The 27,628-nt window shown below is 41.2% G+C and overlaps 1 protein-coding gene across 1 annotated transcript; it reads left to right on the top strand.

Annotated features, from left to right (window-relative positions):
• The first annotated feature begins 517 nt into the window (after window positions 1-517).
• LOC128590242 (UDP-glucuronosyltransferase 2B17-like) lies at window positions 518-25,115 on the top strand. The gene is made up of 6 exons (XM_053597816.1): window positions 518-1,293; window positions 4,013-4,161; window positions 10,673-10,804; window positions 21,886-21,973; window positions 22,849-23,068; window positions 24,389-25,115. Exons 1-6 carry the CDS (start codon window positions 522-524, stop codon window positions 24,666-24,668), a joined length of 1,641 nt encoding a protein of 546 aa, XP_053453791.1. The 5' UTR covers window positions 518-521; the 3' UTR covers window positions 24,669-25,115.
• Window positions 25,116-27,628: the final 2,513 nt, after the last annotated feature.

Below are 27,628 nucleotides of genomic sequence, written 5' to 3'. Positions count from 1 at the left end.
ACACAGAGCAGGGAGATGCCAGCTACAGAGCACAGGGCCTCTCTCAGGGAGGCCTGGCTGCTGGCAGTAGTGAGGCACAGCTCTGTGAATGTACTAAACACACTGAACTCTAAGCAGTTATAAGTCACTCACATCATGTATGCAGTAAATATTGATAGAGTTTACAAAAACATTTTTGACCAGATATTCAGGAAACACTGACCCAGCTATGTACTTACTGCATTTCTAGTTTGGTGTCAAGCAACTGCACACCCAGGAATCCAGTCTCTCACTTGCCTATATTTCTTACACTACATAAAGTGTGTTACATAAGACAGATGACTTGCACATGGCAGGTCATCAAAATTAGCTGCAGTGTACCAATTATAAACATAAAGGGACATTAAACACACTTGAGCAAGTATGAGGTGATCTAACTTTGGTTTGTCCACCTGCCAACCACTGTTCAGATGATGTACTCACTTTTAAGTGTACGAGTTAAATTTTAACTTGATTGGCTTACCTGGGTATAAGGATAAAAAATGTCAGAAAGAAACAGCAATCAAAAAAGAAGCATTGCACTGACCGGGATGGCTATGAAATGGAATTCAGCTCTTCTGCTCCTACAGCTGAGCTGTTGCTTCAGCTCCGGGACGTGTGGAAAGGTGTTGGTGTGGCCCACAGAATACAGCCACTGGATCAACATAAAGACCATCCTGGACGAACTTGTCCAGAGAGGCCATGAGGTGACTGTGCTGGCATCTTCAGCTTCCATTCTCATTAATCCTGGCAAAACATCTGCTATTAAATTTGAAGTTTATTCTACATCTGTAACTGAAGATGACTTTAAGGAGTTTTTTGTCAAAATGATCAATGAATGGATATATGATGTGCCAAAGGATTCCTTTTGGTCACATTTTTCACAAGTAGAAAAACTCACATGGAAATATTATGACTATGTGCAAAAGCTCTGTGAAGATGTAGTTTTCAACAAGAAACTCATGAAGAAGCTACAGAATGCAAAATTTGATGTTGTTCTTGCAGATGCCATTAGTCCTTGTGGGGAGCTGCTGGCCGAAATACTTAAAACCCCCCTGGTGTTCAGTCTGCGCTTCTCTGTTGGATACGAATTAGAGAAGAACGGTGGACGACTTCCCTTCCCTCCTTCCTATGTTCCTGTTATATTGTCAGAATTAAGTGATCGCATGACATTCATGGAGAGGGTGAAAAATATGATATATATGCTTTATTTCGACTTTTGGTTCCGAACATTTAATGTGAAGAAGTGGGATCGGTTTTACAGTGAGGTTCTCGGTAAGTAATGTTTTTACTGGTGGATGTTAATTCCCACCTTTCTTGGTGCCTTGGAAGGTAAGCTTGTATGAATATGGAGTCAGACAAGTGTGTATTTTGTAAATGAAAGGAAGAAATGAAAACGTAAGATGAAATACCAATCTCACAAATATTATGGAAATATGGGAATAATATAGAATCAGAATTTTGTGGCCAATCACTTTTATAGACACTTCCTATACACATAAATGTGCAAATTAAAGCATTTAGAGTTTCTTTTCACAATCCTGTGCCTGCTTTACTATTCATTCTTTTTGTCTCAAATAAAAGTTGAGACACATGAAGAAACATCTTGATGAAAGCAGACATGTGTAGTGAGGTTACACATTATTTTAGTTCAAGTATCTCTGAAGTATTAAGGAAGTCGTTTCTCCTTGTGTAACTCAGTTTTCTTAGAAATTACAGTAGTTTTCCATATAACCAGAAAGATCCCTTCACCTTTAGAGGTGGCTGTATCTCAGAAACAGACATCTAAAATTAAGTTTCCAATGTGTCTACTTCTTTTACTCAAGGCTAGAGATTATCTGTTTTAGGCTTAAAATCCTACTGACATGTGAACATCCAAGCTTTCATCTATATTTTATTAAACTATATATCTACTTTAAGATCAATGTGAGCCAAATGAGGTGTAGCAAAAATTAGCCATTTCTATAATTTTTGAAAATTTCCTGCTATTTGTAAATGTATTTATATTTGGAATACTAATTATCATTTAAGACCATCACCTAAACCAGAACAAGGAGTAGGTCCAAGGATTTCAACCATATATTCAAAAAACTCTAGATATACGTGGAGAACCAATGATCATGAAAGTGGCCTCATAAATGATAGAAACTAAATTGAGCACTTATTAGAAAGAAGTTTTTATGATTTGGGTAGGATTCATTGATAGTAGATCTCAAAGAATTGTTTTGTTTATATTTGTTCCTTTTGCACTTTTAGAAAACAAATAAATGCAAGGGTAATTCCATAGTGGCTCATTTTAATAATTATTGATAATTGTGAATATACTGATGTCACATTACAGACACAGCCTTTTAAAAACATTCTCTTAATACTTTGTTTTTCTTACACGTGTATGAGCAACTTATAGAGCACAGAGAAATTAAATTACACCTATATATCAATATGTGTATATTTTTGTTTAACCCAAACACTATATATATATGTCGCGGTCCGCCAGTCGTATGAGTCTCAGTCCGAGGGCTTTCAGGGTGAACGTTACAGGTGGATTGGAAGGTCGACGCAGGGTGATTTGACAGACTACTACACACCACGAGTGATGAGGAAAGTAGCTGCAACTTTACTGAATTTTAAGAGTGTCTTTTATACATTTTTGACAAAGCATTACAAATCACAAAAGACATTTTTATGACTTGCAGGTGGTCACAAGTTCTTATCTTGTCTTACAAATGTAGGCATTCAACCATCTATCTTACACAGTGTTTTGCCTGCAAGGGGGAACAAATGGCAGCTGTGAGGTAGCTGATAAGCAACTTCTTTTATCTAAAGTTGAATGTGTTTTTTAACATACAACACTACTTTCTTTCATAGTTTTAGTTTCATGATTATATATAGTTGTTATGATTAGAGGTGTATTATGAATCATATAAGTGATTAGAGTGTGAAGGAAACATGAGAAATAAAAGGATATTGTATGAAAACTAAACCATATTGAAAGTGAGGTTAGGAAAGACAAGGTTAGAGATAGGGGGAAAAGATGGGTGGATATCAGGTTGGAAACATTTTGTTTGTGGTATTTACATTCTTTTGATGTACTGTATATTTTTAAAGTTTTTGTTCTAAAGAAGTGGTTTCATTAGTAACACCTGGTTGCTTCTCCTTATCTAGGAATGTCAAGGCTTGTAACTTCTCTTAGTTCTTTAATTGTTCTCAGTTTCTTATGATCTCTTTTAAAAACAGCTGAACATATTCTTTTATGTATAATACTTGACTACTACTATATATTTTTACTCTAATTAGTAACTATATTTTGATTCATAGTTAATTGTTTATTAAACATTAAACTACTCTATTGATTTGTGTTACATGTGAAAATTAGTGAAGTAAGACATTTTTCTAAGTAAAGTTTTACTAATTAGTGAAGTCAGATGTTTTTCTAAGTAAAGTTTTACTGCAGGAGGTGTCATGTTGGAACATCCTGTTTGCCGTGCCTGCATTCTCTCGATGTACTATTTCAATTCACTGACATTTATGGTGGGGACGTGCTGTTGTACAGGCTCTCTTGGAGCCACTGAGTCCGGCACAGCCATACTTGCTGTGTTTAATTGTGGATCAGTAAGTCACTGTGTTTATTCTCAGTTTCTCAAAACAATCAGGCAATAATCAGTCATTCAACTGAACAGACAGGTTTCAGGGTAAAAGTTTCTTAGGCTTTTATGCCGCACCTCATGACTTCCTACGTTCACTAAAAGGCATGCTAGGCAACTTATGCGCTGCTGTCGCAAGCCAGGGGGACTGGGGGCAACGCTCCGAGGAGCACCCACCGCCTTACCACAGTTTTTACAACGCGGACAGAGCCATCCCGCCACGGCTTGATGCCGGGGGTGCGGCATATATAGTTGACTACATTATTCCAACTTCTTTCAGGAAATTTCTTTTATAATCTCACAACAACCCTCTTGCATCATCTATATTTGGTTTCTTTTATCCCTTTCAGGAAGACGCACTACTGTATATGAGATGATGGGAAAAGCTGAGATGTGGCTCATTCGAACCTACTGGGACTTTGAATTTCCTCGCCCGCTCTTACCCAACTTTGAGTTTGTTGGAGGCCTCCACTGCAAACCTGCCAAACCCCTGCCTAAGGTGAACATATTACTATTTCCTTTGTTTTCTTTATTGTAACTATGGAGGCTCTTTACCATTATCCTACTTTAAAGGGAACACAATTTCTTATCAAGATAAATGTGTCCCCAAAACAGTGATGGCCAAAATAATGTTTACTTTCATTCTAGCATTTAAACCATTCCTCACTGAGATTCCCGAGTTTTACCTCTGACAACATCAAATGGACAGTTGGCCACATCAGAGCAGGTGTTCTCTGCCTTATGCCTGCTCTAGAGGATCCCTCAATAAAGCTCCCTTGGGAAACATTTGTGTCAACCCCATAATTGTCTAGCAGAAGCACAGAGAAAATGTAAAGGGCATATGTAATAAAGGCAAAGTGAATCTTGTTACTTGTATCAGAAAAGAGACCTTAAATTTTATCCACGAAAGAATTCTTCCAGCATGTAAAATAATATCCCCTATGAAGGAGCCTAAGAAACCAATATATTTATTTTAGTATCAATTTTTAAGATGAAGAGAGAAAACAAGCTTTTTGTTACACTATTAGGTGAACTCTTACAAGCTCTGTTTTGTATCCCTTCTCATTAGCACCACCATACAACTGAAATCGTACTCATAGATTAAAAACCAACATCTGTGTTGAGTGCAAATTGCGTATGGTAACTTTCACAAGGAACACAAGGAGAGGAAGGATTAATGGAAACTCTATGCACTCTAACCCTGTTCTCAATAAAGGACCTGTTCAACCTAAGGGAAGATGATAGTGGCCCAAGGAGAGGGAAGTTGGCAGGAGGAGAGCCAGGATGGTGACAGTGCAACAGTCACCACCAGTAATTCCAGCCCCTGCATCATGATTTAACTTGCATCATGATTCTCATTGAAGTCAATAGTTGTCACATCTGTTCTGTAATATATAAAGTAATTGCTACCTCAGATTGTTTGCTTTTCCACTAAGTAGTAGATTCTCAGATAATGCCTGTGTATTTTTCAATAGTAAAACATTTGGCAAAATATGCCAAGTGTTTTAAAAATGCATATACCTGATGGTTTCACAATATACTTACATAAAAGTACACTGAGAAAAAATTAACCAAGATGGGCAGATTCAATACTTATGCAAATATGCCTAAAATAAACAGTGGAAGTAATATACAATTACTTTTTTTATTGTTCGGCATTCACTGAGGGTACAAAGAATTTGGTTACACTGATTGCATTTGTTAGATGAAGTCCCTCTTATAATTGTGTCCTGTCCCCAAGAAGTGTGACACACACCATGACCTCCCACCTCCTCCCTATACCCCTACACCCGGCTCCATTCCTGTCCCTCATTCCCGTACCCTCCACCCTGTATTAGCTCAGCTACACCCTTCATATTAGAATTGAGCTCTCTAGATTCTTCCTTCCTTGTGATGCTTTGCTAAGAAGAATGTGTTCCATTGCAATTCAGGTTAATAGGGCAGAGGTAAAGTATCCATCTTTTTTAGTGGCTGAATAGTATTCCATGGTATAACTGGAATACCACAGCTTACCACAGTATGCCACAGTTTACTAATCCGTTCCTGGGCTGGTGGGCATTTAGGTTTCCACATTTTGGCCATTGTGAATTCAGCTGAGATAAACAGTCTATTGCAAATGTCCTTATGATAAAAGGACATTTTTCTTCTGGGTAGATGCCCAGTAATGGGATTGCAGGATCAAATGGGAGGACTAATTTGGGTTCTTTGAGGATTCTCTATAGTTACATTTTTAAATATAATTAGAACCTTATATTAAGTACATATTATAGCACTCTAATAATTTTACCCAAAAATAATACTCCAGGGCAGATTTGACTGGGCTGGGTCTGGAGAGGCTCCATGTCCTCTCCTCTCTGCTCCCCTCTGTTCCCCGGCTTCTGTCCCACCTCCCGCCTTCCACCTGCACCTGACATAATCCCACAGCCCCTTCAGCCTTGCGCCTTTGGGGCTCCAGCGCCAGCTGGGGTGGCACCTCGCTGTGCTACCCTGGAGGCCTCCAGCAGCCACCACCGTGGTACCAACATCTCCCCGCCCAACACGGTCAATGCTCAGGACTGGTCGGAGCCCCGCACCTGCCGCTGTCCTGGGATTCTCCGCACAGGAGGCTGGCGAGTGTGCATGGACGAAGCTCACACCCGCATTCCTGAGCTGGGCAGTGAGGCAGCCATGTTTACTGTCTATGATGGACAGGGAGGGGAGGAAGTGGCCCTGTGTTGTGCCAAATACCTTCCTGATATCATCAGAGATCAGAGGGTAGCGGAAGGTGAGCTGCCCACGGCTTCAAAAGATTCCTTCCCAGAATGGACGCCAAGCGGACCACCGAGGAAGCAAAGCAGAGCGGACACAGATTGCAGGCAACCCCCACTCCCCCAGGGATGAAGATGAAAAAGTAAAAGCAGCCTATGAAGGTGATGCGGACACGGAGGAGGCTGCGCGAGGAGCCTACGGTGACTGAGGAAGAGCAGACCACTGGCCGCCAACAGAACTGTCACCAGGGCCCAACCCCAGCAAAACTGCAGCTGGGACAGACGAGGATCAGGGGTCCCAGGGCCTCATGGGGGGGCGGGACCTGGGGACCCATCTAAGGAGACTCCTTCATGGGAAAGTGGCCCACGCAGGCCTTCCCTCCCACTGGGCAGCTGGGACCCCGCAGGCCGAGTCCGGGAGCCGCTCACTCCACTGCCAGGCTGGGGACAGTGAGGGTGAGTAGGACGGGAGAGCAGGAGGAGGATGGTGAGGAAGGCGGTGAAGAGGAGGCTACAGCCCAGGAGGCGGAGAATGAGGAAGGTGAGGATGACGCAGAAGCGCTGCAGAGGAGGATGAAGAGGGAGAAATGGTGGAGCCTGGGGTGGAAGGCAGAGAGGAGCCTGGCTCCACACTGGTGCAACTGCAGGGCCGGCTCTGAAGAGAGGAAGCTGCTGCTGTAGCCGACACAGGAGACTCTGTGTGTGGTACTGAGGCTGACAAAGCTTTAGACACGTCCTGTGACCACAGCCAGAGGATGGAGTGCAGCTGGCACGAATCCAGAAGGCCCGGGCCAGGTCCCCATGGATGGGCAAGTCAGTGGGGGCCTCACCTCTCCAGAGCCGCTGGAGACACTTCCGTTAGAGAAACGGGAACCTGCCACCGGGGAACAGATGGTTTAGCCCTTCCTGACATCAGTGCCGCCCCTCACTGATCACCGGGAATTCATGCTCCTTGCTTGTGAAGACGTCTGGGATGTGAGAGCAGCCAGGAAGCTGAGGACTTCATTCAATCAATGTCATCCAGCGTGTTGAAAATAGGGAGCCTCTGTTACTGTCACCCTTGGGAAGAGCTGCTGGATCAGTGCCCTGCACCAGACCCCCCTGGCAATGGCCAGGGTGTGACAACGTGAGCTGCCTCATCATTTGCTTCAAGGCCGGGATCACACCAGAGCTCGGGCCAGAGAGTGGCAAGTGGAAAGCAGAGGACCTCTCTCCCCTGGGGGCTGGAGAGAATGGAACAGCCACAGGAGGAAGGGCGGGTGGGACAGGAGGTAAGTGATCCAGACCCTGCCCACTAGGCTGCTCTCAGCCCTCCGGACCTGACCCTGAGTTTCATCTTTCTCCTTTTTCTTTTGCAGTGGGTGTGAGGTGCTCAGGGGGAGCTGGGGGGCTTTATTCAGCCCATTCCAAAGAGGACTCCCCCTCCACACAGCAGCCAGGAGCCTCTGCACTCCTGACAACCTCCTCCCTGCTCCCTGGGCCCATCCAGGCTCTGCGCCTGTGCTTTGCTGTGTCTGGGGAAGGGCTAGAGGTTCTGCGTTTTCGTCTGTGAACACTTTCTTTAAGGACATTCTGTTTTACTGGCGGCTCCATGGCCCCAGCCACTTTCACCCCCTCTCTGTTGTATACTTTTAATCAACGCTTTTTCAGATTCAAGGCCAAAACTTAAAATAAATAAATAAAAGTAGATAAATAGCCCTAATGCAAGTTTAGTTGGAAACTCAGGGGCAAAATTATAAAGAGAACAGGATCACAGTTTTTTTGCAGGACAAAAAGGTACATTCAATAAGAAAAATTTTCTAAACAGAAGAACCTCCCTAGCTGACCACCACCCTGCACTGACCACCTCCTTAAATTGACCTTATTTTCATAGACTGGACATGCACCACATATTCATGTCAGCACTGTAGACCTCACTCCTTATGGTGACCATGTCCATATACTGACAGTTTCTATCTGTCCCTTGGGTGGTCACTTACAGGGGTTCTGCTGTATTTGTCACATAAGTGCCTTACATGAACAGAGAACTCAAAGCATAATGAAGGCCCACAAACTTTAAATTGGGAACGTCTCTGACAGAGAGTGTGGGTGAAACTACCTTTTTTTTTTTACATTTTCATACTGTTACAAAATTTCTGACATTCATCTTGTGTTATTTTCATAAATATATTACAGAATGAGATCAGTAATGAATCTGTAAAGACAGGTTGCATTTCTTCTCTACTCAAAGGATGGAGAAGGTTTGGGGAGTAGGGAGCCAGTGAGACAAAACATTGAACTCAGGTTATATGGAACATGGCTTCAGGTACCTGGTTTGCACAGACACCTGAGTGTGCCATGTGTTCTGTGGAATAGTAACACAGCACCCTCCTACTAAGACTTGGTTTAAAATATGGTTTGAAAATTAGGAATATGTGGAGGAAACAATAGTTTTATCAAGAAGATTTACACCAAGGGTTTATATATAAAAGTTCATTTGTTATGCTGCAAGAATTGATCATTACTTCACAAGGAAGAAAAACCATTATATGAATTTAATATGAAAGAAACAACAACATCAATACGAGTAAATGATTTTGACATAATATCCAGGAAATACTTGGGTCTGCATTTCTTTGGGGATTTTTTTCTTTTTTTGTCTTCTTTGCTTATTGGCGTGGTTTGTGGTTGCTGTTGTTTTTCTGTGCTGAGAAGCCACTGAGCAATTTGGAATCATTCCTATACCAAATGTATTTAAACAACTGGCTCACACTGTCAAACAAAAGTCATATAATTCTCGATCAACTCTAAGCACATGTGCACCAGGATGTCCAAACAGTGGCATGAACAGCTCAGGACAGAGATGGGGCCATGACAGGAAGACCTGGCTGTCTGCAGAGGACAAGTGTTCTGCGTAGGACATGGTGAGGAGTGACAACAGTCCATCCTGTCCAGCTGTAAGTAGCACATCAGTTTAACAGTGTAGCATCATGATATGAATGTCTCATACCCAAACAATTTCCTAAGAAATACGATCATTCCACTCTGTTAATATACGCCACATGATTCTTTTTTACAAGTGGGAGACCTGGGCTATTGCACTAAAGCTCCAAACCACAATATCATCATCCCGGATATCAGTGTGTCTTAATGTTCTGATTTTAAGCGAGTGTGTGTCTGTCTCTGTGTCTGTGTGTGTGTGTCTTTAGGGGCAAAGTATGGGAAACTCTGACAAATTTTAAGTGACATGTAAAAGTTTATGGAACTGAAGAACCATAGATATAACATCATCCCAACCCTCAGGCAGATATCCTCATGGCTCATTGGGAATGGCTCCAAATAAATACACAGAAGGAAAAAAATCCTTTTAAGGGCACACTAGACTATTTATTGCAGCTCAATTTACAATCACCAAAATGTGGAAACAGCCTAAATGCCCACCAACCCAGGAATGGATTAAGAAGCTATGGTACATATACACCATGGAATACTATTCAGCCATTAAAAATGTGGAGACTTTACATCCTTTGTGTTAACCCGGATGGAAGTGAAACACATTATTCTTAGTAAAGCATCAGAAGAATGGAGAACCATGAATCCTATGTACTCAATTTAGATATGAGGACAATTAATGAACTAGTACATGGTGGGAGGTGGAGTACGGGAGAGCAGAGAGAGGGAAAGAGGGAGGGGTTGGGGGTTATGGTGTGTGGCACTTTGGGGGGTCGGACAATTATAAGAGGGAATTTACCTAACAAATGCGATCAAGGTAACCTGGTTCTTTGTACCCTCAATGAATCTTCAACAAAGAATGCCTGAAATGAACAAAAGAGACTTAATAGAACCACAATTTTATAGGATTGAAGCCAAGGGAAGCCACCTTCAATAACCTGTGTCAGTAAATCACAGGTTATTTTGAAAAGTTCATATTCATCTATGTGAAGAGTCTGGGCATGATACTTTCTACTGCTGCCTCTCCCGACTACATGGCAGTAGCTCCACTTTATTTCCTCCTCCGACACATGCACACACATAACACACATTTGCACAAACATCTGCATCAAAACTGCCAATCATGTAACACTTGACTTTCCAAAAACCTTTGTGATTCAGTCAGTTAAACATCAGCCCTTACTCTGATATTTCCTGATAGCACGTGCTTTTCTCTTCATACCCCAACGCAGCATTGACACCTTTCTTCTAGATGTTTGTAACCATCCTTCCAACCATGTTCCTTGTGCTGATACACATACATTTTGTGATGGACACATTCTTTCTTTGCAGGAGATGGAAGACTTCGTCCAGAGCTCTGGAGAAAATGGCATTGTTGTGTTTTCTCTGGGGTCAATGGTCAGCAACATGACGGAAGAAAGGGCCAATGCAATTGCTGCAGCCCTCGCCCAGCTCCCGCAAAAGGTAAGATAAAATGACAACTGTGGAACAGTTGAGTCTGAATGAGTCTGTCTGAAAGGCTAACTGCCTGATAGCTAACAGCCCTCCTGAGGGCACTGTGCACCCTGAGATCTTATCAGAAGGAGGGAAATTTAGAGCATATCTGTGCTAGTACAGTGGCGGAAAGCATCCCTCGAGAGAAGTCTGAGGTGCGTTGTAGTCTAGGCTCTCATGTGATTGAACTTTTGTGCCTCCTACACATGTGGAACAGGCCTATTTGGTGTGCTGGTCAGGGAGCTGCTCAGAGAAAGATGGCCTAGCTGACCAGTCACCCTCCTGGTACCCACCTCGCCAGGGAGACTTGGAGAAAGACAAAAACTTGCCTGCCTTCCTAGCCACATGTAATGAAAATCGTGAAGATGGTGTCCTACCCTGAGGCAGGACCTGGGCATCTAATGTCACCTTTAGGCTGACACCTCTCCTGACTGAGGGAGGAAAAGGAAATAAAGGAGGGAGCTGATCAGAAGGAGCCAGGAATGGGAGGGGGTTCAGATGCCCCATAGAATGTAGTAGGAACTTAATTTCTAATATACAGAATACACTTGTGGTCTATGTGTGCTTGTAAATTATTTTCTTAGTTTTCTGTCTGACAAAGATTTCTAATGATTTCTGTTAATTTTATGGTAAAAAGTAGACATTAACACCCAAATACCAAGTATAAGTTAAATTTTCCTCAATTCCATAAGGATTACCTAAGAATCCTACAATAGCCTTATTTTGGTACTTGGCATGGACATGGCTGTTATAGGACACAGTATTAATCACTGCTGGCAGTCTGTTGGCTAATTGGTAACAGTCAGTCAAGCAAAGTATAGCAAATACAATTTTAGACTTTTTGAACAGGTGTCTTGTTATTATAAACTGCCCACTGGCTCTATTTTTCTACAATAAAATAATTTCCATAACTGACATTGGTGATAACCCTCTGAATCCCGGCCAAATGTTGCCACTTCGACTCTTACATGGGAGAAATGTTTAGTGACATGCGTCTAACAGTGTGATGAGAACTCCAATGCAGTGTTGACATCTTTCTCACAAGCACCGTTTTATGGATGTGTATATTTTGTAAAACAGTAAATGGCAAACTCTAATGAAGTTACTTTTGTAACAGGCAGATATCAACAAACTACTACTTATTTCACCCAAATGCTTCAGGTGAGGTAGGGGGGGGGTCGGAAAATTAAGTTCACGAATCTGCCCCTGACCACTTACATTGGAGGCACTGTACACACAACTCAGTAAGGCTTCCTGACCTGGGACAGCAGAGTCTCACAATTGTGTTTGTGACAATGTGTGACGGTGTCTTAGTGAGCAGGGCTCAATATTCCTGTTGCCTGTTTTTGTGAGTGGTTGGGAGGTTGAATTAGAGCAACAAACAGGCATTTGTTTTCTTTGTTTGTTTTAATTTAATTTAATTTAATTTTATTTTATTAAATCATAGCTGTGTACATTAGTATGATCATGGGGCACCATACACGTGGTTCATAGAACGTTTGACACATTTTCATCACACTACTTAACATAGCTTTCATGGCATTTTCTTAGTTATTTTCCTAAGAACTTTACATTCCATATTTACTAGGATTCACATATACCCTTGTAAGATGCACCACAGGTGTAATCCCATTAATCCCCCTCCCTCCACCTACCTCCCCCCTCCCTCCCCTCCCTTTACCCCTTCTCCCTATTCTTAGGTTGTAACTGGGTTATAGCTTTCATGTGAAAGTCCTACATTAGTTTCATAATAAGGGTGAGTACATTGGGTATTTTTTCTTCCATTCTTGGGATACTTTACTAAGAAGACTATGTTCCAGCTCCATCCATGTAAACATGAAAGAGGTAAAGTCTCCATCTTTTTTTAAAGCTGCATAATATTCCATGGTGTACATATACCAAAATTTATTAATCCATTCATGGATTGATGGGCACTTGGGCTTTTTCCATGACTTAGCAATTATGAATAGGGCTGCAATAAATATTCTGATACAAATATCTTTGTTATGATGTGATTTTTGGTCTTCTGGGTATATGCCCAGTAGAGGGATTACAGGATTGAATGGCAGATCTATTTTTAGATCTCTAAGTGCTCTCCATATCTCTTTCCAAAAGGAATGTATTTATTTGCATTCCCACCAGCAGTGCAAAAGTGCTCCCTTTCCTCCACATCCACGCCAACATCTCTGAAAGCTTCTGCACAGCCAAGACACAGTAAATGAAGCAAGCAAACAGCCCTGAGAATGGGAAAAGATATTTGCAGGTTATGTCCCCGACAAAGGTTTAATAACCAGAATCCACAGAGAACTCAAACGCATTAGCAAGAAAAGAACAAGGGATCCCATCGCAAGCTGGGCAAGGGACTTGAAGAGAAACTTCTCTGAAGAAGACAGGTGCATGGCCTTCAGACATATGAAAAATGCTCATCATCTTTAATCATCAGAGAAATGCAAATCATAACTACTTTGAGATATCATCTAACTTCAGTGAGACTAGCCTACATCACAAAATCACAAACAGGCATTTGTAAATTTCTTGTAAAACTTGGCAAGAGTAGAGATGAAATCAAGGACATGTTAATCCAAGTTTGTAGGAATAATGCCATGAAGAGAATGGCAGTCTACAAATGGATTCAAGTGTTTCTGAGGGGAAAGAGAGAGCATCACTGATGAGGGGAGGTCAAGATGGCCAGTACTGACCAGAACTGATGAAAACATCACAAAAATTTGTCAAATTGTGCACCAAATCATTAGCTGACTGGGAGATGCATAGCAGACCAAGGAAACATTGATGGAAAAACGTCTGGAAAATCATAAATGAAAATCACAGTCAACAAATCATGGCCTTTGCATGGTGACAAAACAACAGCTGACATGTCCCTGCATCTGAGGGAGATTTTAGCCAGTGAGTAAGTAACTGTACTGGACCACCCTCCCTACTCACTTGATCTCGCCCCTGTGACTTTTTTCATTACTGGAAGATAAAGGGAACATTGAAGGGAAGACATTGGATGACATCTAGGACATCAAAGGTAATATGACAACAGCTCATATGGACATTCCAGAAAAACGATCATTACTATTGTATGCTTTTTTGTGTTTTATTTTTTTTATTTTTACATACACATGTGTTTATTAGGTTTCCTTTTTTTGCCTTCACAAAATTAAAAAGGCTTAAATTTTAATAACAATAACAATGTTTAAATTAAGGACTAGAAACAAAAACCTCATAAAGAATGAACGAACATAAATACATTCAGAAAAGGAATCAGACAATTGCAACATCGAAATATTAGCAATAATAATATTAATAATGCAAAGAAAGTAACATTCACCTTGTCAAATAAAAGTACGTCTATTATGGAATACTTTGACTCTGAGGGTCAGTATGTTGTCATCAGTTAACTTATTATTATTCTTTTTAAGTCTCAAAAAATAGACAACTAATGTTTATAAATAAAAGTAACAGATCATTTTGAAAAACAGATCATGCCATATCTTATAGACAATAGAAAAAGAAGAAATACTTCAAAATCATTTACTTGATCTGGGTATACCTGATGTTAAAATTGAAGAAAATATATTATTATAAAGGGGAAATTACAAACATATGTCACTTATAAATAAGGATGCAATATCCTAAACAACATATTAACAAGTTGAATTAAAAATTAATGTTTAAATAATGTACTTTGGTCAAAATTAAATCCAATTTATGTCAGTCATTTCTTTTTTTCCTTTTTTTTTATTGTTGGGGATTCATTGGGGGTACAATAAGCCAGGTTACACTGATTGCAATTGTTAGGTAAAGTCCCTCTTGCAATCATGTCTTGCCCCCATAAAGTGTGACACACACCAAGGTCCCACCCCCCTCCCTCCGTCCCTCTTTCTGCTTTTCCTCTCCCCCCCATAACCTTAGCTGACATTAATTGTCCTCATATCAAAATTGAGTACATAGGATTCATGCTTCTCCATTCTTGTGATGCTTTACTAAGAATAATGTCTTCCACTTCCATCCAGGTTAATACGAAGGATGTAAAGTCTCCATTTTTTTTTAATAGCTGAATAGTATTCCATGGTATACATATACCACAGCTTGTTAATCCATTGCTGGGTTGGTGGGCATTTAGGCTGTTTCCACATTTTGGCGATTGTAAATTGAGCTGCAATAAACAGTCTAGTACAAGTGTCCTTATGATAAAAGGATTTTTTTCCTTCTGGGTAGATGCCCAGTAATGGGATTGCAGGATCAAATGGGAGGTCTAGGTTGAGTGCTTTGAGGTTTCTCCATACTTCCTTCCAGAAAGGTTGTACTAGTTTGCAGTCCCACCAGCAGTGTAAAAGTGTTCCCTTCTCTCCACATCCACGCCAGCATCTGCAGTTTTGAGATTTTGTGATGTGGGCTATTCTCACTGGAGTTAGATAATATCTCAGGGTTGTTTTCATTTGCATTTCTCTAATATATAGAGATGATGAACGTTTTTCATGTGTTTGTTAGCCATTCGTCTGTCATCTTTAGAGAAGGTTCTATTCATGTCTCTTGCCCATTGATATATGGGATTGTTGGCTTTTTTCATATGGATTACTTTGAGTTCTCTATAGATCCTAGTTATCAAGCTTTTGTCTGATTGAAAATATGCAAATATCCTTTCCCATTGTGTAGGTTGTCTCTTTGCTTTGGTTATTGTCTCCTTAGCTGTACAGAAGCTTTTCAGTTTAATGAAGTTCCATTTGTTTATTTTTGTTGTTGTTGCAATTGCCATGGCAGTCTTCTTCATGAAGTCTTTCCCCAGGCCAATATCTTCCAATGTTTTTCCTATGCTTTCTTTGAGGATTTTTATTGTTTCATGCCTTAAATTTAAGTCCTTTATCCATCTTGAATCAATTTTTGTGAGTGGAGAAAGGTGTGGGTCCAGTTTCAGTCTTTTACATGTAGACATCCAGTTCTCCCAACACCATTTACTGAATAGGGAGTCTTTCCCCCAAAGTATGTTCTTGTTTGGTTTATCGAAGATGAGGTGGTTGTAAGATGTCAGTTTCATTTCTTGGTTTTCAATTCGATTCCAAGTGTCTATGTCTCTGTTTTTGTGCCAGTACCATGCTGTCTTGACCACTATGGCTTTGTAGTACAGACTAAAATCTGGTATGCTGATGCCCCCAGCTTTATTTTTATTACTAAGAACTGCCTTAGCTATACGGGGTTTTTTTTTTTTTTTTTAATTTGGCCGGGGCTGGGTTTGAACCCGCCACCTCCGGCATATGGGACCGGCGCCCCACCCGCTGAGCCACAGGCGCCGCCCAGCTATACGGGGTTTTTTTCCAGTTCCGTACAAAACGCAGAATCATTTTCTCCAAATCTTGAAAGTATGATGTTGGTATTTTGATAGGAATGGCATTGAATAGGTAGATTGCTTTGGGAAGTATAGACATTTTAACAATGTTGATTCTTCCCATCCATGAGCATGGTATGTTCTTCCATTTGTTAATATCCTCTGCTATTTCCTTTCTGAGGATTTCATAGTTTTCTTTACAGAGGTCCTTCACCTCCTACGTTAGGTATATTCCTAGGTATTTCATTTTCTTTGAAAGTATGGTGAAGGGAGTTGTATCCTTAATTAGCTTCTCATCTTGACTGTTATTGGTGTATACAAAGGCTACTGACTTGTGGACATTGATTTTATATCCTGAAACATTACTGTATTTTTTGATGACTTCTAGGAGTCTTGTGGTTGAATCTTTGGGGTTCTCTAAGTATAAGATCATGTCGTCAGCAAAGAGGGAGAGTTTGACCTCCTCTGCTCCCATTTGGATTCCCTTTATTTCCTTGTCTTGCTTATTGTATTGGGTAGAACTTCCAGCACTATGTTGAATAGTAAAGATGACAGAGGACAACGTTGTCTGGTTCCAGTTCTAAGAGGAAAAGCTTTCAGTTTTACTCCATTCAGTAAAATATTAGCTGTGGGTTTGTCATAGATAGCTTCAATCGGTTTTAGAAATGTGCCACCTATGCCTATACTCTTCAGTGTTCTAATTAGAAAAGGATGCTGGATTTTATCAAATGCTTTTCTGCATCTATTGAGAGGATCATATGATTCTTATTTTTGCCTCTGTTAATATGGTGGATAACGTTTATGGACCTGCATATGTTAAACCAGCCTTGCCTCCCAGGATGAAGCCTACTTGATCATCATGATCTTTTTTGATGATAAGCTGTAATCTATTGGCTAGGATTTTGTTGAGAAATTTTGCATCTATATTCATGAGTGAGACTGGTCTGAAATTCTCCTTTTTGTTTGGGTCTTTTCCTGCTTTGGTATCAGAGTGATGTTTGATTCATAGAATGTGTTGAGGAAGATTCCTTCTTCCTCAATTTTTTAGAATAATTTCTGTAGTACAGGAATAAGTTCTTTCTTGAAGGTTTTATAGAATTCTGGTGTGAAGCCATCTGGACTAGGGCATTTTTTGGTTGGAAGATTTTTTCTTGTTTCTTTGATCTCAGTGCTTGAAATTGGTCTATTCAGGAGCTCTATTTCTTCCTGGCTAAATCTAGGGAAATGGTGTGATTCCAAAAATTGATCCATTTCCTTCACATTGTCAAATTTCTCCGCATAGAGTTTCTGGTAGTATTCAGAGATGATCTCTTGTATCTCTGTGGGATCAGCTGTTATTTCCCCTTTATCATTTCTGATTGACATACTAGAGATTATACTTTTCTATTTCTCGTTAGTCTGGCCAATAGTTTATCTATTTTATTTATTTTTTCAAAAAACCAACTCCTTGTTTCATTAATTTTCTGAATGATTCTTTTGTTTTCAATTTCATTGATCTCTGATTTGATTTTGGATATTTCTTTTCTTCTACTGAATTTAGGCTTAGATTGTTCTTCTTTTTCCAATTCCATAAGATCTCTTGTGAGATTGTTGATGCGCTCTCTTTCTTTTTTTCAAATGTAGGCATCTAAAGTGATGAATTTTCCTCTCAAAACTGCTTTTGCAGTATCCCACAGGTTTTGGTAGCTTGTGTCTTCATTGTTGTTATGCTCAAGGAAGTTAATGATTTCCTGTTTTATTTCTTCCTGCACCCATCTGTTATTCAGAAGATTGTTTAATTTCCATGCCTTTGTGTGGGGTCGAGCGTTTTTGTTAGAGTTAAGTTCCACCTTTACTGCCCTATGGTCTGAGAAGATACAAGGTAAAATTTCAATTCTTTTGATTCTGTTGATATTTGTTTTGTGTCTCAGGATATGATCAATTTTGGAGAATGTTCCATGGGGTGATGAGAAGAATGTATATTCTTTATCTTTGGGGTGGAGTGTTCTATATGCATCTATCAAGCACAGTTGTTCTGGGGTCTCATTTAAATCTCTTGTATCTTTGTTTAATTTCTGTTTAGGGGATCTGTCCAGCTCTGTAAGAGGAATGTTAAAGTCCCCTGTTATTATGGTATTATCAGATACCATATTGCTCAGACTGAGTAAAATCTGTTTCAAGAATCTGGGAGCATTCAAATTGGGTGCATAAATACTTAGAGTTGAAACATCTTTTTGTTATATTTTTCCCTTGACCAATATAAAGAGACCATCTTTGTCTTTCTTGACTTTAGTTGCTTTCAATCCACATGTATCTGAAAATAAGATTGCAACTCCTCTTTTCTTCTGAATTCCATTTGCCTGAAAAATTGTCTTCCAACCCTTGACTTGGAGCTTTAATTTGTCTTTTGAAACCAGGTGTGTTTCTTGCAGACAGCAAATGGATGGCTTGTGTTTTTCAATCCAGTCAGCCAATCTGTGTCTCTTCAGTGGGGAATTCAAGCCATTAACATTTATTGAGATAATTGATAAGTGGGGTAGTATTCTATTCATCTTATTTTGTGATAGTCCATTGCTTAGTTTTATCTTTTGCATCAGTGTGGAGGTTAGGTTCTGTCCTTTAATTTCTGAGTTCTTACTTTGCTGCTGATCCATTGTGGTGGTCAGTGTGCAGAACAGGTTGAAGTATTTCCTGTAGAGCTGGTCTTGTTGTGGCGAATTTCCTCAATGTTTGTATATCCCTAAATGATTTGATTTCTCCGTCAATTTTTAAGCTTAGCTTAGCACGGTACTGAATTCTGGGCTGGAAATTGTTCTGTTTAAGTAGATTAAAGGAAGATGACCATTGTCTTCCAGTCACTCTGATGGATTTGCCCCTGTAGGTCAACTGGTGCTTACTCCTGGCAGCTTGCAGAATCTTTTCTTTTGTCTGGACTTTGGACAGTTTCATCACAATGTGTCTTGGAGAAGCTTGGTTAGAGTTGGGGCAACAGGGGGAATATCCCTATGAAAGCAGTGTGTCAGAATCTTTGGTGATATTTGGGAAATTTTCTTTTATAATATTCTCTAGTATGGCTTCCATTCCTCTGGGGCATTCTTCTTCAACTTCTGGGATTCCTATAACTCATATGTTGGAAGGCTTCATAAAGTCCCATAACTCTGACAGTGAACGTTCTGCTGTCTCTCTCTTCTTTTCTGCCTCTTTTACTATCTGAGTTATCCAAAGAACTCTGTTTTCTACCTCTGAAATTCTTTCTTCTGCATGGTCTAACCTGTTGCTGATACTTTCCATTGCATCTTTAAGTTCCCTAATTGACTGCTTCATTTCCTTCAGCTCTGCTATATTCTTTTTATATTCTTCATATCATTCATCTCTTATTTGATTCTGTTTTTGGATTTCCTTTTGGTTATTTTCCACTTTATTAGCAGTTTCCTTCATTGTTTCCTCATTTCCTTCATTGTTTTCATCATGTGTATTCTAAATTCCCTTTCTGTCATTCCTAACATTTCTTTAGAGGTGGGATCCTCTGCAGTAGCTACCTCATGGTCCCTTGGCGGGGTTGTTCCGGACTGGTTCTTCATGTTGCCTGGAGTTTTCTGCTGATTCTTCCTCATGAGTGATTTCTTTTATCTGTTTCCTTGCCCTAATTTTCCTTTCACTTCCTCTTGCTCTTTAAGTTCTTGTGCCTGTGGACTAAGCGTTCGATAAGTCCTTTTGGTGCAGGACCAGAAGTGTGAGAAAGTTGAAGAGCAAGAAAGGGATGAAAGAAAGGAGGACCGAGTGAAAAGAAAAAAAAAAATAGAGAAAGGGGAGGGGTGTGTAAAAGGAATATTGTCAAAAAGAAGAGAGGCACAAAAAGATGGACACAGAGCAATATAGGTGTACTGTAGGGTACTTTGACACAACCTTAAAAAAAACCCACCTTCTGGTGGTGCCCAGTTGGGTGGTTCCCTTGAGGTCAGCAGCTCTTTGCTAACCTGATCAGACACAGTACCCCACCTCCACCAAGTAGAGAGTAAGGACAAAAATGCTATAAATCAAACCCAAACAAGCAAACAGAAAACTTTACGGGATAAAATTGGCTGGAAAAAACAAATAATAGTGGTAGAAACACTAGCAAAAATGAAGTTTTAGTTATTGAAAAAGGCAGCAATGGGAAATTATAATTGAACTAGAAAAATTGAGAAAGAAAAAAGATCTGTATGGAAAAGGTTAAAATTAAAAAACAAAGCAACATCAACAACATCAAAATAAACAAAAAAACAAACCAAACAAGAAAAAAAAAACAAAAAACACAACCCAAAACAAAGCAGTATGAATATGTTGTTGAATATTGTCTGGGCAACACGTGGTCTTCTGGGTTATGAGATGTTAATCACAGTTCTGATACGACTGGAGGCTGCTGATTTCTCAAACCCCAGCAGGTAGACACCCTACATCTCTCTTCAGCCCACTTTAAAGGCACTTTGAACTTGTAAACTTGCTGAGCAGAAGCTTTCCCAGGAAAGTGCTTGTCGCTGGAATCACTGCTAAGTGGCTATCCACTTACCCAGTATGCCAAAACCGGTCTCACTCTGCCCCTGAGGGTTAGGGCTGCAAGGTGGCTCAGACCCCACCCTTACGCTACTCACTCACTAGGTTACTAGCTCCCACCCGATTCTAGCTCTGCGACCCTGAGGGCGGAGCTTGCCAGGGCAGATCACTCACAATGGCTCCCTGTGGCCCACAGCCAAACACTATTAGCTCCGTCTGGCTCAGTGGCTCAGACTGGGGCCCTAGACAATGGCCAAAGTTCTCCGCACTCCCGCTCAGGCTCTCCCCAAGGCAGTTCAACTGAGTGCCAATTCCAATGACACCAAAACAGTTCACAGGTAAGGCCTTTCCATTTTGCAGTCTCGCTGTTACTGAACTTAAAGTTGCTGGTGGGTTTAGACCGATTGAACACACCCAACCACTTGCCAGTTTTTCACTGTTTTAGTCCTCCTCTTGGGGTCCAGAAGTCTCTTGCTGACTCAATGTATCCTCACAGGGGTGATGCTAGGCAGATCCCACCAACCAGAGATGACTGGAGTCCTATTTCCCCAGCTTATATCAGTCATTTCTGATCGGGGTTACTAAAGATTTTACTTTTTTACTTCTAGTTAGTCTTGCCAAAGTTTTATCTTTTTTTTTTTTTTTTCAAAAAACCAACTCCTTGTTTCATTAATTTTCTGAATGATTGTTTTGTTTTCAATTTCCTTAATCTCTGATTTAATTTTGGATATTTCTTTTCTTCTGCTGTGTTTAGGCTTAGACCGTTCTTCTTTTTCAAATTCCATCAAATGGCTTGTGAGTTTGTTGATGTGCTCTCTTTCTGCTTTTCGAATGTAGGCTTCTAAAGAGATAAACAGCAAAAACAGTCCTGAGAGGAAAATTTATCTCTTTAGTGTATGTTTTTTACGCTAGAATTTTATTGCTTGGCAAATAATTTCTAAAATGCCTGAATTTACCAGTGTGGGAATCATTTGTGTAAGTTACTCAGAATTTCTTAGATGCCACATTGATCTTGGCAGTCACCCATAAATCCTGGTTATTCTGTTTACCTAGAGTTTGGGTTGTCCTCGTGACTTACCAGCCTTGTGCTCCCTTCTCCATAGTTTATATGAAGGGTTTAGAAAGAACACTGACAATCCCTTTAGAGAGCCAACTTGCTTTAATTTTGGATTTGTACTCATGGAATGAGGTATTTTCTCCACTGGAACAGGTCCTGTGGAGATTTGATGGCAAGAAACCAGATACCTTGGGACCCAATACTTTGCTGTACAAATGGCTGCCGCAGAATGACCTTCTTGGTAAGATTCTGGGGGAAAAATACTGAATACATGAGTCACACCCAATTAAGGTGATAGTAGGTCAAAAGCTTAACATAAAAAGTATTTATTTATGAAAACTCAACAAAAAAAGCCAGCTGCTTTATACACATATTCTAGTCTGGGGGTGGGGGTGGAGAATAACCTATAACACTTGGCATTTTGCTGCACACACTCATATTCTTTATGTCCAGAAATAAAAGTGTCTGTTTCAGCTACCAGGGGTGTCTCTGTCTCCTACTTCTATTGGAGCAACTTTACCTTGACCTTCTCCCTACTGAGAGTCATTTCACATGACACTGAGCATCACAGTTCCTCTTCTGTTTCCAGCGACTCTGTCTTGTCTGTGAGAAGGAATCCCCAGTCTCTATCACAAAATGACGTCACCTTCATTGAGAAGCGTGGGCTGTCCTTGCTGTGACCTCAGCCCTGCTCCTGTCACACTCCCTGCTGCCTGGACACCTTGCACATCAGATACAGTGACTGCACTATTTCCCTGGGAGAAAAGTGCTTACATGTCTGACCCTGTCTTTTCTTTTCTTTGTACATTTCTTTGATCCAGAATGTTCTTTTTCATTGTCTCCTGGTGATCTTGTATCTGTCTTCTGTTTTCAAGTCAGACAGAATTTCCCCCCTACACACTTCACTTCTCTCTCTAGCACAAGTAGGTCCTTCTGCCTCTGAATCTGAGAGCAGTTCTAGTCCAGGTTTGTTGGGAGTCTAGTCTGCTATCTAGAAAACATTATCCTGTCACTGCCCTATAATATGCCTTTCTCATTTTATTCCTGAGACTAATGAATTTCTCCTTTTATTCCTGAGACTAATGAATAATTTCACTGATATTCACCCAAATGTAGGTCACCCCCAAACCAAGGTTTTTGTAACTCATGGTGGAGCCAATGGCATATACGAGGCCATCTACCATGGGGTCCCCATGGTGGGCATTCCTTTGTTTGCGGATCAACCTGACAACATGGCTCACATGAGGGCCAAGGGAGCAGCTGTCACCTTGGACTTCACCACAATGTCCAGTGCTGATTTTCTCAGCGCTCTGAAGACTATCATTAATGACCCCACGTGAGTAGCGTGACTTTTTATTAGGTGGTATTTATAGACAGGTTCTCTTATCATAAGTAAATGAGATTAATTCATTAGTATATTTTAAGTAGATTGGGTTTGAAAACAATTTAAATTATTTTTATATTTTAAAATTATAAATTTCAGTAGATATAAATGCTATGAACCCCCTACTATTTGGAAATTAAAAAAAATAAATTATTTAATCAGCAACTTGCTTTCATTTCCCCCAGGTACTTAGCTCACAGTTGCATTGAACCCAATAAACTTAATGGGTAACTAACTAGTACAAAAATTTTCTATATAAAAATAACTTCAGATACACAGAGAAGTATAAACAAGATGAATGTTTACAATTAAGATAGAATCCATAGTAAAAGGAGTAATGAACTTGGAAATATATGAAAATATTTTCATTCAATTACTAAAATTTCTTAATTTATTTCTTTTCTTTCATTCCAAAGGTTATTTTTATGCTGTTATGATTTTCATAGATTTGATAGTAGATATAATTTACATAGGGTACAGTTGATGTATTCAAATGTAAATTTTCAATATATTTAATATGTTTATGGAGTTATGAAAGTGGCACTATCATTTTAAAACATCTATAGCACCCCAAGGAAATTTTGTAAGGCATAGCAATCTCCTCTTATGAACACCTGATCCCAGGAATTGCTAATTTATATTTTCTCTAAAGATTATTTTCTATAAGTATCACATATAGGAATCATACACTTTATGGTGTATTAAAAATAGCTTTTCCACTAACCATAATTGTTTTTAGTTTCATCCATGTTGTTGTGGGTATCAGAATTTGTTCCCTTTTATTATTGTTGTTTGTGATTCATTGCGGGTACAAAGAATTACATTGCACTGATTGCATTTGTCAGGTAAATTCCCTCTTACAATTGTGTCCTGCCCCAAAGATGTGCCATACACCATGATCCCAATCCCCCTCTCTCTTGCCCTCTCCCCTCCTTCATTCCCCTACCCCCTCTGGACAATGAGCATTTTTTCATAAGTTTGTTGGTCATTTGTCTATTTCCTTTAGTGAAGGTTCTATTCATCCCTCTTGCCTAGTGGTATGAGGGATTGTTGGCTCATTTTTTGTTGAGTAAATTGAGTTCTCTGTAGATCCTACTTATCAAGCTTTTGTCCAATTCAGCATATGAAAATATCTCTTTCCATTCTGAAGGTTGTCTGTTTGCTTTGGTTATTCTCTTTGGAAGCTAAATGAAGCATAAACTTTTTCATGAATTTGCTAACATTAGCCAATTAACTTACTCTCAATGATGGAATCTTTTGTTTCTCCTCCAGATATAAAGAGAATGCTGTGAGGTTGTCTAGAATTCACCATGACCAGCTAATGAAGCCTCTGGATCGAGCGGTCTTCTGGATCGAGTTTGTCATGCGCCACGGAGGAGCCAAGCACCTGCGGGCTGCAGTCTATGACCTCACGTGGGTCCAGTACCACTCCCTGGATGTGATTGGCTTTCTGCTGGCCTGTGGGGCAGCTGTGATGCTGTTCCTCACAAAGTGCTGTCTGTTCTGTTACCGGAAGTTTGCTACCCCAAGGAAGAAGGGGAAGCAGGAGTAGCTGGATCCCAGAACTGAAGCTGGCATCCTGAGTGGACGGGCTCCCAGCGTATGCCAGAAAGAGGGGTATTATGGAGATGCTCCTCCTCCTGGGACAAAACGTCTTTCCCTACTTACCTGGTCAAGTCAGAATTTCCAGAGATTTAGTTCCTATTTGAAAGATAGAATTATCCCATGTTGAACATTGTTAAAAACTGGAAAATGTAAAAATCATATAAGATAAAAGAGTTTATGGCTAAATGTGTTGTTCTAATTCACAAATTATACAATAAGCATGTACTGACTTAGCTGTGTTTCACACATTGTGTGTGGATAGAAGAACATGAAGAAGTCCACTCTTTGTATCAATAGTCAGAATAGTTTGGCTTTATCTAGAGCACAATTTTGTTACTTTATTGAGTATTACTCGGGGGGAGAAACAAGATGGCGGACTGAAGTCAGCTTTCAACAGAGGCTCCCGTCCAGAAGGAGAGTTAAGGGACAGGAATTTAGTAAGTATCCTGGTGGACTTGAGCCACACCAAGAGAGAAGGTTGAAGAACGCACATCAACACTGCTGAGGCAAGCTGTGATCACAAGGACGCAAACAAAAGGTACAAAATCCACCACCAAGCGGACGGGAGTCCCTCTCCCCCATGAGACCGGCTCAGGAGCCCCACAATTAAACAAACGGGCAGAAATTAAAGGCCCTCCCACTACACTCCATGGGAGAGACCTTCTAAAAACTGGACCTACCTCCCCTACTGGGGTGCCGTGGCGTTCTCCTGCCGGGCATAAAACTGAATAAAACTCTAGCTTCCCCGCTGAGCGCCCAGCACTCCCCACCACTCTCACTTGGGTTCTGGAGGCCTATCCCCCAGGAGTTTGGATCCTTGGGTGATTTCTCGAGGGGAGTGCACAGTGCCCGAACTGCGTCAGGTCAGCGCTGACTCTGAGACACATGAGCGAGGAGAGGGCACTCTGCTGAGGGGGAATCAAGCCTTGGCGGCACTTCCCTGCCGTGCGGTGCAGCAGCCCTCCCCGGGCAACAATACGGCCGGGCATAAAACTGAATGAAACTCTAGCTTCCCCCCCACTCCCATTCGGGGTCTGGGGGCCTGTCCCCCAAGAGTTCGGATTCTTGGGGGATCTCTCGAGGGGTGTGGACCCAGCATAAACTGCGGCCGCTCAGTGCTGACTCCGGGGCGTAAGACAGAGGAGAAAAGGGTCGGCTGAGTGCCCACACCAGAGCGGCAGTTCCCTGGAGGCAGATCAACAGCCATTTTTTTCTTTAACGGCAGAACGGCTCATTTCTGGATATTCTGAGGCCACACCCCCTGTGTCCCTGGGCAACCAGAGGAGGCCACCGGTGAGCGGGGGATTTCCTGACACTGCTCACAAACCCGGGAAGCTTCCAGGGCGGGGCAGACCCAGAGAGGTGATCGGACACAAACCTCCAGCAGCAAAGAGGACACAAACCTCCAGCAGCAAAGACATTTGAACTCAGAACAGCCCGTCTTCTGTAGGCGATTTTGACAGGAACAGAGACAGAACCCCGCAAAGTTGTCTGTTCTGTTCTGTTCTGTTAGCAGCATCAATCAGGGATGGGGCTAAGCCTGAGTGAACACCTCCTTCCCATCACCTGCATCAAGCACTCAAAGATGTCAGGCCCCATCTCCCCCTGCTAGATAGCGGCAGACTGCGGGGGCCTGGCAGACTTCCTTGCGATTCAGGCAGGTGCAAACCCCTGGAGTGTCTGTTCACTGCGGGCAGCTGGGTTAGCCATCTGCAGAGATACCAGTGACTGGGTCCGACAGAGGGGCAAAGTGGGGAAGGAGACGTCAACCTTCCCAGACTGCTCTGTTTGCTGGGTGGCTCCTCCTGACTCCACGCTGCACTGGGGTGAGCCGTGTCAGAGGAGTCACCAGGCCCCTGTGATCCAGTTCCCAGAGACCTCTTGAACTCTCCCACCCGAGACAGGTGCCGATTGAGACAGTTGATTTGGACCTTTTGAACTGGGCTAATAGACTGAGGACTTTTCAGGCGGTGCCCTGGGTGTACGGTTGTAGGAAGGTTTGATTCTCCTTTTCCAACTGGTGCCAGAGGTGGGCGGGCGGGGAGACTTAATTGCTGATTTTTCCACACAGCCGAGACTTCAAGCCAGAGTAGACGTTGCAATAGGATCGAACAGAAACCAGCTAAAAACAAGACAGAACCACTTAGCCCCACCACACAAGACAGGGCCCCAGTTCCTCAGGCCACAACACTGTACGGGCCCTTGATAAAGCCCCAGGGGAAAAATCAAAGGGAGTAAAATAACCATGGGGTGGAATCAGCGGAAAAACTCTGGTAACATGAATAACCAGAATAGATCAACCCCACCAAGAAAAGATACGGCAGATATTATTGAGTATTACTCAAAAAACTATACCAAGATTAGTTTCTACATAAAGTCTCTCCCTGGCTTTTGCTATTGTGAGGCGGGTACTGCTGCTTTGCTCCCCCTGGGCATGCAGCCCCCTGAACCTTCTTCTCTAGAAGACACCATGACACTCACTTTCTTAGAACCTGAGGTGTTTCCCAGGGGACGTGTGTGCGTTAGAAATGCAGCAACTCCTGTAAAACTGCTTCCTAATGTAAAATTGAACTAGCTTACAACTATTTGGTTTCACAAACAAATGTTTCAGGCCATTTCCAAAGATTTTTCAGGCTAATTTCATTTCTATTTTCAGGCTTTTATAACAGATGTACAGTCTCAACATTAAGGTGTGATGAGACAGATGTGCACACACAGGATGATGCAGCACTGTGAAGGGGCTTGCTGAATTTTCATCTCTCTAAACATACATGACACACATATGTCCATGTGTCCATGTCCATGTCTCACAACACGTTTTCTCCAGACTCATCCTGACTTAAAAAATAAAAACATTGATTCTAGGAAAATTACATAAAAGAGTTCATGACAGAATAATCCATACAT

Source organism: Nycticebus coucang, chromosome 1 (assembly GCF_027406575.1).
Source record: "Nycticebus coucang isolate mNycCou1 chromosome 1, mNycCou1.pri, whole genome shotgun sequence".
Lineage (NCBI taxonomy): Eukaryota > Metazoa > Chordata > Mammalia > Primates > Lorisidae > Nycticebus > Nycticebus coucang.
The sequence above is the reverse complement of the archived record's forward strand: the minus strand, read 5'-3'. Positions and strand labels throughout refer to the sequence as shown.